Source organism: Sarcophilus harrisii, chromosome 4, assembly GCF_902635505.1.
Source record: "Sarcophilus harrisii chromosome 4, mSarHar1.11, whole genome shotgun sequence".
NCBI lineage: Eukaryota > Metazoa > Chordata > Mammalia > Dasyuromorphia > Dasyuridae > Sarcophilus > Sarcophilus harrisii.
In genome coordinates, this window is record NC_045429.1 from 41,932,482 (window position 1) to 41,944,617 (window position 12,136).

Sequence of the window (12,136 nt, forward strand, 5' to 3'; positions counted from 1 at the left end):
CTCTATAGCACCCAACCATGCTATAAACATTTCTGTTCTTTGTGAAGGCAACTACTTTTTCATGATAGATTTTGCTCAGCCTTCTTTTAGTATTGCCATTTGTCCAGATACCCAAAACTCATTTGCCTTTACCTAGAAAAAGATATGCTTGCCACAAAGGGATGTGGCTTAATTCTTTCAAATTCTACAGGAGGACTTAGCTTTCATTAATTTTGAAGGTTCCATCCTTGTTCAGTATATTGATAATCTTATATTAGCCAGATCCAGTATTGACATTTATCAGAAGGAAGCCATTGCCTTTTTCTCCAGCTTCACTAGAGAAGAATCTACAAATTAAAAGTGAAAGGGTCCCTTTCTTAGGTCATATGTTCTTGGTTTCATTTTGTCTGCAGGATTTGCACTGTTTTTCCAAGACAGGAACAAGCCATTCAGCAGTTGTCAGCTCCACACATCTTAGCACCATCTTAGGTGCAGCCAGGTGGATTAGCCCAGGTACTAATGGTGGATTCTATCTTTTGGAGAGACCACTAAACTAAGCCTTTAACTGTTCTAACCAAAGACTGTTCCAGAGTCCTTGAAGCTTGTCCATGAATATCCAATTGCCCTTGCCACCCTTGTGAAGGCTTTGCTCTCAGCTCTGGCACTTGGACATCCAGATAACAATCATTCTTTTTCTCTTTTTGTACAAAAGTGAGTGGACCTGGGGTGCTCACCTAGCACTTCAGATCCTCTCTCCACATATAATATCCCTGTACCCTCCCTTGTTTGAGAGCTATAGTGGCCTCTGTCCTGTTGGGAGAAAAGCCAAGTGATTTGGTTTACATTACGGTGCTCTCATGAGGTTGAGGCTCTTTTGATGAGATTCTCAAGCCTTTTCTGATTAAAGGCTTGCTAAGTATATACTTGGTTGGACAAAGACAATGTGACGAAAGCAGTGTTCTATATGGAATCCAGACACTTTGCTCCCTGATCTACCTAGTTTGGGTGAACCATTCCATGTCCACTATTGTGGACAGGATTGAGACCCGATACCTTCTTTACAGGTTTCTGATGTAGTATTGGTACATTCTGGTTCCTCCTTGATGAGGGATGGCACTGTGGATTCTGACAGAGATATTGTATAAATAGCCTCTCTGAGATCTGACCTCAGCATCCAAGCAGCTGAATTAACCACTCATAGAAGCCTGCTGTCTTAATGAGGGATAGAACCTTAACACCTAACATAATGGAAGTCCATTATGACTTCCAGTGTGCCTTCAGAATCTGTCCTACCACTTAAATGCTGTGGTTACAATGAGTATTCCTAACTTTCTCATTTTAAGATCATTGGTAATGCTGATTTCATCACCTTAAGTATTCAGATGTTCTCCTTCTTGCAAAGGCAAAACTTTCCTCCCCAGTATATATGTTATTGCTGGGAAGAAACATCTCTGTTTCTTCTTGTATAAATAAAATTGCAAAATAGAACTCTCTGAAGCTGGAACAGTGGTGGTTTATTTTTTTTCGTTGTGCAATTTTCATTCTGGTGATTATGTCTGCATCAGGAACTTCCAGTGGATTGGACTGGTGGAACTCAACCTGCCTGACAAAGTCCACACCAGGTGCTGCTGACCACCCCAACTGTGAAAGATTTTCATCTTTCTACTCTTTGACAACCCAAGGCATTAGCCTTCATACACTGCCCTGCTCACATGAACAGTATACCAATCCCATCTCCTGAAGTAATGACCAGACCGACAATGCCAAAGTATTTTACTTCTCCACACCTAGAAGTGAGGATTTCTTTCTTCCTTTTGATAACATTTACTAAATCTACAGTGATACCGAGATCAAGAAACAGAAACATTGGAATATAAGGCAAACAAGTCTCTGGGGGATAGCAGAAGGCTAGTCACTCCTCCACAGGGGCTTCTACCATTAGACATGGCTCTTTATTCAGAAAGAGGCCACTTTGAGACTCAAAGAATAATAGACACTGAAAACAATCTTGAATCATCTCTGGTATCATATATTCTATTGAAATTCATATTTGTTTCTTTTTGCCCTACTTGTCAGGCATTTAACCAACATGACTTTTGAGCAGTTGCTTTTGGTGGTCTCCTTTTAGCTCACACCTTAGTTAAGCATTTGCAAATTGGCTTCATTTGTATACTTAATGTTGGTCATTACAAGGTTTGTCTTATTGTTGATCAGCTTTCATGGCAAGAGCCATGGTTCTAGAGCCATAACAGCAAAAATCCTTTATTGGAAAAATCCTCCCAAAAGAAAATATTCTTTGCTTTGACTCACATGGTTGCATTGCCTCTAATACGGAGACTCACTGTGCCTATTAAGTGTTGTCCAAGGTTCACTTCTTATTATTCAATTATTTCAATCATATCTTACTTTTTGTGGCTCCATTTTGGATTTTCTTGGTAGACACTGGAATGGTTTGTCATTTCCTTTTCCAATTCATTTTCAGGTGAGGAAACGGAGACAAATAGAATTAAGTGATTTGCTCAGGGTCGTACAGCTAGTATATATCTGGAGCTGAATTTGAATTCAACTCCTCTGTGCCACATAACTGCCTAGTACTTCTTTCTAAGAATGTCCTCAAAATTTCATACTTCTATTACTCTCAAGGATCATGTCAGGTTAAGCATATGAAGAAGTAACTAAAAAACATAATAGGCAAATTTTTTGCTGAAACCCATCTTAAGTATTCATATGTTCTCCTCTTTGCAAAGGCAAAACTTTCCTCCCCAGTATATGTTATTGCTGGGAGGAGACACCTCTGTTTCTTCTTGTATACAAAAACTGCAAAATAAGAACTCTTTAAAGCCGGAACATTGGTGGACCACACTGTACCTTTATACTTGTTGCTGCACAATTTTCATTCTGGTGATTACGTCTATCATCAAGAACTTGCAGTGGATTGGACTGGTAGAACTCAACCAGATTGGGAAGATCCATTCCAGGTGCTGCTGCTGCTGACCCCAACTGTGAGCAAGACCAGAGAAAAGACATCATTATATGTTCCTATGTAAAGTCAGCTCCTGGTTAGAAGAAGAGCACTTACATTTGTTTTAATTTACTTTATAAGAATAGGTGTGCTATAATATGATATTTACTTTGATTTTTCTTACATATTAGTGCTATCTTGTTCTTCTACTTTACTGAGAAAGTGCGTTAACTCTTGATGAGGGAGGTAGAAACCAAATATCCATAGAGAATGGATAATGCACTATTTGCTACACTATTTGCACCAGGCCCTATACTTTTTGGAATTATAATGTGGAGGATGGGTAGAACAAACAGCCTCCTCCTCTCCTCTTCTCTTCTCTCTTCTCTCTTCTCTCTTCTCTCTTCTCTCTTCTCTCTTCTCTCTTCTCTCTCTCTCTCTCTCTCTCTCTCTCTCTCTCTCTCTCTCTGTTGTTACTGCTCATTGTTTCTCTGGGCTATTAGCCAATACCTGGTATGTATTATTGTGGCAGAAGCAGAGGCTTTCAAACATGAGACAAACTGGCACTTGTGTAGAAGTTGGCCAAAGTAGTAGTTATATAATTCTTGAAAGTAGTAATACAAAGATATCTATTTAAATCCAGCCTCCAGGCCAAAGTAAAGATTATGGCAGCTATAAACCACCTCAAGATGGAAATGTAGGGCTAGTCTGAATAGCTGGAAATTCTCCCCAGATAAAACATAATAACAAGACACGAAGCAGCTCAAATACGAGGGAAGAAATTGTTTGGTAACTAAATTCTGCTGATAAGACAGGAACATTTGATTGGAATAACTTTATGTAACCCAGTTATGTGGTGGTTTAATGGCTGCTGGGAGAAGAAAATTAACTTCCCCTCAAGCATTTTTTTAACCAATATTTCCAATAACATCAAGTGCTGAGATTCTCCAACCTTTTGTGATAACCTAGATAAAGGTTGGATACCTACTGTAATCTTTATCTTACTAATAACCTTATTCTATAATTATAGTAGCATGCAAATCTCCCTCTTGTTACATAGTAATAATCTTATGCTTTCTATAGCTCTATGTGGCAAAGTTAGAATTCTATCATTGATTCTCATGGTAAGGAGGGATGATCTTTATGTAAAGCAAAGGTCATTTGGCCCTGTGGATATCGGGTGAGTTCACAGCTCTGTCAAGTCATCCCTACTCATGGGAAGTCATTCTACACCAAAGACTGGACAAAATTTTCAGGATCTTTTGCACCCTTTGTCTGCAAGGTTAATGCTGCTAACTGGAGCCTGGCTAACTGGACAGTATCATCATAGAAACACCCAAATCTAGTCCTTTGTCCAAGAAGCCATGAAATATATAGAAACAGAATGCCTCTGACAACATTTTCTTTGTGTTAGCAGAAGACTGAAAAGAGGTGGATAGATTTTGGAAATGATGTAATTTGTAATCTTACTCTTCCTATCCTTGAGATTAACTGGGAAGAATCATGTATTTGTGCTAAAAACTGCCTTTTTACTTCTAGGAATGATTCTCATCCTGGAAATCTTTTTTTTTTATAACCTTTACTTATAATAGGACTGTGCTTTTAGCAATAATGATTCAGGAATTTCAGAATTATCAGAAAAGTTAGTGACTCTAGGTCAGTTTTTTTTAAAAAATCTGGGCTGGTTTAGCCTTTTCTTTTCTTCCCCTGGGAAGCATGGGACATGCGGAATAGCTGATATAGTTTCACTAGTTTTGAGCTATAAGAATTCTGTTGGTCTAATAGGCAAGGGTGAAACTGGAAAATTAGGACCTGATGGCACAGGCATCTGAAAAGATCATCATAAACCCCGCAACTGAATCTGCTCTTGGACAGAGTTTCCTGGACCCTGTTCCCAAACATTGGGATGACTTATATCAATCTGTTAGAAATATTTCTATATAAATTGAGCTACTTTCCTAGGCTGCAACCAAAGCTATTGGTAAAACATCAAGCACACTCCTCTCCCTTCAAATAAGAGGTTAGCTTGTTAGCAGAAATGGTTTTCCAACATAATTGGTCCTATATCTCACTGTTGCATAAGAAAGGACCTGTACTATTGTTAGCTGATTTAACCAATCCTGTTGTTTCTACATTAATAGATCAGGTGAAATGATCACGAATATTCATAATCTACAAAAGATCATAGTCAATACTCAACATATTGAAAATGAGACTTGGGTTTCAGCACCTGACTCTGGATTATGGTGGGATCCCTCTTGGTTTTCTTGGATAGAGTCTTGATTTTCTGGAGGACTTTTTTTTTTATAGCATTCTGGTAAAATGGATTCTGGGATATATACTCCTAACCTGGATCTATATGAATTACTATATGAATATAAAGGCTGTAGCCTTTATAATACATTATTCACTAAAATGATTCTTATGAAAATTGTGGATTAGGTTCCCCCTGAATTGCCCTATGTCTCATGCTTTAAAATAATAATTAACTTTACATTTATAAGTTCTAAAATTATAAGTCTTATTTTAGTCAAGAGTTTTTAATAGTAATCATTTAATCATATAAGGTAATTTGAGTTAACTATTTGAGTCTCCCTACTCTTCTAGAAGGAACAAGAAAGTATATCCCAATTCGAGGATACTTCCAGGAACTTCCAGCTATCTTCAACTTCCAATCCCAAGTGGATCTCTTCGTCCTATCCAGTAGAGAACCTACTTCCTGAACCTCCTGAGACTCCTGAGACTTCTTCTTCAAACTATCAACTATTCAAACTTTAATTCAGTTTGAAATGAGCTACTGATTGGGACATTGTCTTTGGCTTTCATTATGGAGCAGTTACCTATATCAGCTATGAAGTCTTCTTTTAGATGTGAACATTGGGGAAAAGTCATATTTTTTTTATTTAAAAAATAATAATTATATAATTGATAGAGTTGGTAGGAGAACTTGTTCAGCATATTGCCATCAGAAATGTTTTCAGCCTGGTATGAATATAAATAAAAGAGTTAGATTGGGAACACTACTGAATATTTTAGATGAACCCAATCTTAAAAGCTGAGACATTGAAGACTTTTGCTACTTCATTACAAGTATTATTACATTACAAGATCTGTTAGTATAAATTGGACAACTGACTCTAGTAATGCAGAGTCAAATCGACCTTTTAAGAAATTGGTCGTAAGAACTTTGGGACAATTGAAGGAATTTCATAGTTTATTTAATTGATCAATAAGGAATTGACTTCCTTGAGGATCAAATGGGGGGAATTGAAAGAAACAATCCTTAATTAAGTTCATATTGATCAACCTGTTGATTTAGTTTGTAAGGCCTAATTCAGATAGCTTTTAGATTAAGATATAGTTGCAGATGTATATAATATAAATTTATGTACATATATATGTTTATATATATATATATATATAATCATTGTAGTAAGAGATTACTCATTTCTTTAGAGCTGAATTCCTGAACAGCTGAAGTGTGATCTTACAAAGCAGAGCTGACATGGACAGTTTATTTTGTAGTAATCTTTCAACCATACTTACTACAGGTGCCTCACCTTTCAGCTAGCTCAGTAATCCCATGATATCAGTTGTAACTGATGTAATATTATAAGCCAATCAGATAGACAGATTGGTGGTCTATATTCCCCCTATACATTCAATAGTTCAATATTGTAAATCAACCTACTTTCCCTGTTCTTATTGTATTTCTCTCTTCCTGTAAATAATTCCATTCTTGGTCAACCCCAACCAATCAGAAATTTATCAAAATAGGTTTCTCAAGATTCTGTAATTTTTTTTGTTTCTCTTTTATGACTATAAAAATAAGTTCTGTAAACTCATAATTTGCCTTTGTTTATTGAGGGACCATTGACCCATTTGTTGGCAAATGCTAGCATTGAAAATAAATTGATTTTTGCTCAGAATTCCAGGCTCTTAAAATTTTAAATGCGACAAAACTTTCCGTCTTGTATGTATTTATAAAATGCCACACTCAGGACTGCATAGTGTTCCAGATGTAGTCAAAACAGTAGGAAGGATAATTTCTCTATTCTTGGATGCCATATTTTTTAAAAAATGTAATTGTGGCAGGAGCGATGTACTAATCCCTATGTCCATAGAAGTTAAGCTACTTTTTATTAGAAGGTATTAGAGGCTGTTATAGCATTAGAATGTTGGCCTCAGACATAATAGTTGCATAAACCTGGGTAAGTCACTTGACCTGTGGCTCAGTTTCCTCAACTGTCAAACAGCACCTACCTTATAGAGTTATTGTGAGGATCATGTGAGATGATATTTGTAAAAAGCACTTAGTATACAATGCTTGACAAATAGTAGGTGCCCTATAAATGCTTATTCCCTTTTCTCCCTAAAAGTTATCAAGAAATTTCTCAAGACATGATTGATTTAGGGGACTCTGGTTCCAGATTGTTAATGTCATATCTTCATTGTGTGAATGAATACAAAGCTGCTGTGAGGAGATGGATTCCTGATGATCAAGGTGTATGGTGATAGAAGTTTCATTCATCTGAAACAATTTAATGGATTCTATTTGACTGTCCTTGTTAAATAATCTTTTCTTACCAAGGCACAGTTAATCTTTTTTTCCCCCAAAAACCTGTTGAGTGACCTATAATTTTCCCATTTTTTTCCAATATCAAACCTAAATTAGCAGGGGAATGACCTGGATCTAGTCCAACCAGAATAGCAACTTAAAATCACATTCACTTGTTCATAAGATGTTTGCAGTCCACTAAAACTTTCGGATATTTTTCAGCTGAACACTACCTGACAAAACCTCTCCCATAATATACATAACAAAGTTATTTTCAGTCAAGTGGAAGACTTTGTTTTATTGAGTTCAGTCTAATGTTCTAGCTTGTCAAGATCTTTTTTAGAACTGTCTGCATAGTGTATTAGCAATCCTTCCAGCTTTGTGTCATCTGAATATGAGATAGGTATTCCATCTTAAATTTGTTTAGCAATGAAGAGCAAGAATGCATCCCTTGTGCATATCACTGGAGACCTCTTTCTATGTTAATATTGAACCATTAATATTCTTTGGGAGACTTCTCATTGAACTAGTTCCAAAGCCACCAAAGTTATTATATAGCCCACAATTTTAAATAAAAAGATAAGAAACTTTGTCAAATGTTTTGCTAAAATTAGGCAAGCTCAAGTATTGCTGTTCTACTAAGTTTATTAATGCTGTTTGTTTTTTAAAAGAAAGAAAATGACATTAGTCTGATATGACCTGGTCTGAATGACTAATTATCCCTTTGGTGATTATCTCCAAAGCATCTTTTTATACAAGGTTGTTTTGCCCATTGTCTGTTCCATTCACCTGAGAATAGTACTGTTTTTTGTTTCTTTTGTGTTTGTTTTTTGCCTTTCTCTCCCCAGTACTTAGCACAGTGCCTGGCATATAGAAGGCACTTAAATGCTTATTGATGAACTGCCTGGTTATTGCCCAATTGGTTCTTTTTAATCAAGGCTTCCTTTTCCAGATGTTCGCTGATCATTTCTTTAAAACATTTTACAATCCACACATTAGAAGTATATATTACCTATACCATCCCTCTCTCTTCCCTTCCCCATTGGGTGGCTCATTCTAGAACCTCTATATTAGTGGTCCCAGGCCAGCCATGTTTCATTCCTTTCCAGTTTGAGCTCCAGACTTTCTTTGCCATTTCCAAAACCAGATATCTTAATCCCATCCTTTTAAGGTTTCTTTTATATTTTATCTTCCCCTATTAGAATGCAAACTCCTTATGAGTAGGAATTGTCTTTCCGTTTCTGTCTCTTTCTACTTATATTTGAAGTAATTTGTACTTAGCAGTGTGCCTGGCACATAGGAAGTGTTTAATAAATGTGTATTGACTGTTGCTCAGAATAGAAATTGATCTTATCTCCCCATAGTTTGCAGACTTTTTCTTTCTTTTCTATTTAAAAGAAAAATTTATGTCATGAGATCACTATCATTCTTGATGATCTACTGATCAGTGAGTGACTCACCAATGATGCCTGCCTGTTAATTTGGTATCCAAAGATTCATTCATAATGGCTTGGTGACCTGAAGTCGTCAAAGGCAGTGAGACACTTTCTTGTCTTGTGAATCAACATCTCTTTAGTTCTATTTTTTCTTTCCTTTTCATTTGAAAGATTATTCTCCTTGATGAAGAAAAGAGAAAAGTAAGCAAGTACACATTTGTCTTCTGTGGATTATGGATTATACCCAGCTCTACTTTCTTTAAGCATCTGCCTTTTCTTCTTTTCCCTCAGCTTATCTTAGAAAAAGGACAGCAACTCAGCCTTTTGTAAGACCATGAGCTTTCTCTGTCAACTTTCAACACTTTTCTTAGTGGACAGTGTTTCAGTTTTACCCATACTGCCCTCCAACTTGTCTCTATGTTTTTAAAAAGCTAAGTTGTTTGGTAAGTTCTTTGGGAACCTACACTTACCTTAAGATTTCTCTGCTTTTTTCCTTCTTATTAGTCTTTAAGAGTCATCTTCTTCCTTTAGTCTGTTGGTAATATTGTAGATACCCATGTGCTGTCCTTAGATTCCTGAAGATCTGGATTCAAGTTCTACCTCAATCAACCAAGAAACATTTGTTAAATGCCTACTATATGCCAGGAACTGTGCTAAGTTCTGGGACACATAAAGAATCAGACCCTGCCCTGAAGAAGCTTACAATATAATAGGATAAGCAACACATAAATATTTACAATAGAAACTATGTACAGAATAAATAGGAAATAATAACAAAAGGATCTGAAATTAAGAAGGATTGGGGAAGACTTTAAGGTGGGATTTTGGTTAAAGTGGGACTTACAGGAAGCCAGGGAATTCAGTAGTTGAGATGAAAGAGAGAGTTCCAGATCAGGAAGACAACCAGAGAGAAGGCTCAAAGCCTTAATCACTAATTAGTTGCATGATTCAGAGAAAATCACTTCTCTGTGCCTCAGTTTCCATGATCATATGAAGAATGGAGATAGCCACAGCATCTACTTCATAAAGTTGTTGTGAAGATCAAATAAAAAGATACCTATAAAGCATTTAGTAATTCAATTGTTAATTAATAATTTAGTGATTATTTAATTTAGTCATTTAGCATTTATCAGTAGCCTACTGTGTACCAAACACTACACTAAACCCTGGATATTCAAAAACAGACAAACACAGTTCCTACTCTGAAGGAGCTCACAGTCTGATAAAAAAGGAAACATGCAAACAAGATACATGGAGGATAAATTGTGGGTACTCCCAGGGGGAAGGCTCAGAGAGATTTAGAAGTATTGGGAAGGTCTCCTTGCAGTAGGTGAGGCTTCAGGTGATTCTTAAAGGAAGCCAGAGAAGTTGGGCGATGGAGATGAGGAGGAGGAGTGTTCCAAGTTCTTAGTTTTGCAAAAAGAACAGCCAGGAGGTCAATGTCACTGGATCATAGAAAAAGTATAGTGGAGTAAGGTATAAAAAAGGGCCCAAGTTTAGAGAATCATATGTCTGTTCTTGTAGATGATAGGAATTCATGGGTGATAATGAAATAGGGAAATGGCATGGTCCTGTCTGTTCTTAAGGAAATCAATTTGACCACTGCGTGGAAGATGACTTAAAGTGTTAAGAGATAAGGTAGGGAGACCAGCTGTAAGGATTGGCACCTATGTTGTGAACCTGAGTGACTGGGAGGGCCATGGTACTGGTAGGGAAGGATTTTGGGGGAAAGATTTGCTTGGGATATTTTAAGTTTAAGACTCAATTAATGACTAAAATTATTATTAAAATGTTATCTTTACTTCTTTTGAGATTTGTTCTCAGCAAATTAAGGGTGTATTTCAGATTATGCTTGAATTTCCTCTCTATATCTTGAACTTTTCCCCCCAAGGTTCCTATCTTTACCCCGTTTTCATGAAATACAACTACCTCCCTACAGATGAGGAATCTCAGTATCAGAGAAGTGAATTTATATTCAAATGGGGAGACAAGTGTATGGCTATTGACGTTTTCAAAAAATATCAATGACTGTTCATCATCCAGTTGCTTATTTGCCCTCAAACTAGAAAGAACCTAGGAATAGGAATTAAGAAGGAATCTTGTATTCAGATCTTACCTCTGCTTTTTTCTGATCAGATGGATACACTAGGAAAAAGAGCATGGACTCTCGGGTTGAAGGACCTGAATTCAAATTCCACTCCGTTATTCTCCCTGGGCCTCAGTATCCCCATCCACAAAATAAGGAGGTTCAGCTTCAGTTTTTTCTGGTTCTATTTCTGTGATCTGGAAAATGTTTTTTGGGGGGCTCTTTCACATATCATCTCTTAGGTCCTTAAGACTTAAGATCTAAAAATCCTATGATCAAGTACCCTATATTCTACACAGGATCCTGATTTGGGAAAACGTGGATTCAAATTCTGTTCTTGACCTTTGCTAGCTTTGTGATCCTGGGGAATAATCATTCCGCATTTCATTTTCCTCATTTGAAAAATAGAAACAGCACTACTGAAGACCTACCTATTTTATTGTCATGCTCAAATGAGATAAAGCACATGGGACATTTGTCCAACTTGAAAACCTTTATAAGTTGTTTTTTTAAAATCATTATTGCATGAAAGATCTGTGACTTCATGTAAATTCTCAAAATGAGAACTCCTTTTTCCCAAGGCAAATCAAAACCCATTAATGACTTAGAAGTGAAATTGCTAAGGGCACGACAAGACAAAAAAGAATCAGCTCCAGAGTTTCATAGATAGTGTCAGATATAGAAATAAGAGCCATGTCTGTCTTAATAACCTAAATTCTATCCATTACACCCGTTGCCTCATATTCCATGGTATAGTCATAACTGTTTAACAATCAAGAGTTATTTAACAATTAAATAACCTAAATTTAAACTATTTCTAGCATTTTCTCCATATTTTTTTAAGACTAGACAACAATCCATAAGTTAGGCTCTAATTTTTATGAACTTCTGAGGTATAAATTCTCACAATGAAAATTTAACAACAGGCTGGCTGGTTGGAACTGACTCCAACATAACTTCTGGCCTCATTTTTATTATTGTTATTATTTTCTTCCAGAGAAAGCCCACTAGGACAGGATAATGATAATGATATTAATGCTTATTGTGCAGAGTGTTTTGCAATTATTATCTTATTTGATCCTTAGAATAACTCTGAGAGGTAGGTACTGTTATTA

General features: G+C 36.4%; 1 protein-coding gene and 1 long non-coding RNA gene across 13 annotated transcripts in view; one reads left to right on the forward strand and one right to left on the reverse strand.

The window, feature by feature from the left end:
- Positions 1–12,136, forward strand: part of TTLL7 (tubulin tyrosine ligase like 7) — a 243,062-nt gene that overhangs the window by 210,688 nt on the left and 20,238 nt on the right. Inside the window, exon 21 of one of the 2 annotated variants that reach the window (XM_031936756.1) lies at positions 5,549–6,870. The exons of the other annotated variant lie outside the window; for it this stretch is intronic. Coding sequence (XP_031792616.1) covers positions 5,549–5,648 — 100 coding nt within the window. The 3' untranslated portion in view covers positions 5,649–6,870. Of the gene's footprint in view, positions 1–5,548; positions 6,871–12,136 lie in introns of those variants that run through there. 2 annotated transcript variants of the gene reach the window in all.
- LOC116419044 overlaps positions 1–12,136 on the reverse strand; it is a 34,668-nt gene that overhangs the window by 20,536 nt on the left and 1,996 nt on the right. For 7 of the 11 annotated variants that reach the window (XR_004229268.1, XR_004229267.1, XR_004229263.1 and 4 more), the window contains exons 2-6: positions 11,052–11,218; positions 9,780–9,992; positions 9,406–9,531; positions 8,960–9,115; positions 2,848–2,979 (exon numbers count right to left, since the gene is read on the reverse strand). This is a non-coding gene — a long non-coding RNA (uncharacterized LOC116419044). The remainder of the gene's footprint in view (positions 1–2,847; positions 2,980–8,959; positions 9,116–9,405; positions 9,532–9,779; positions 9,993–11,051; positions 11,219–12,136) is intronic. The other 4 variants (XR_004229261.1, XR_004229260.1, XR_004229264.1 and 1 more) reach the window with 2 other exon arrangements.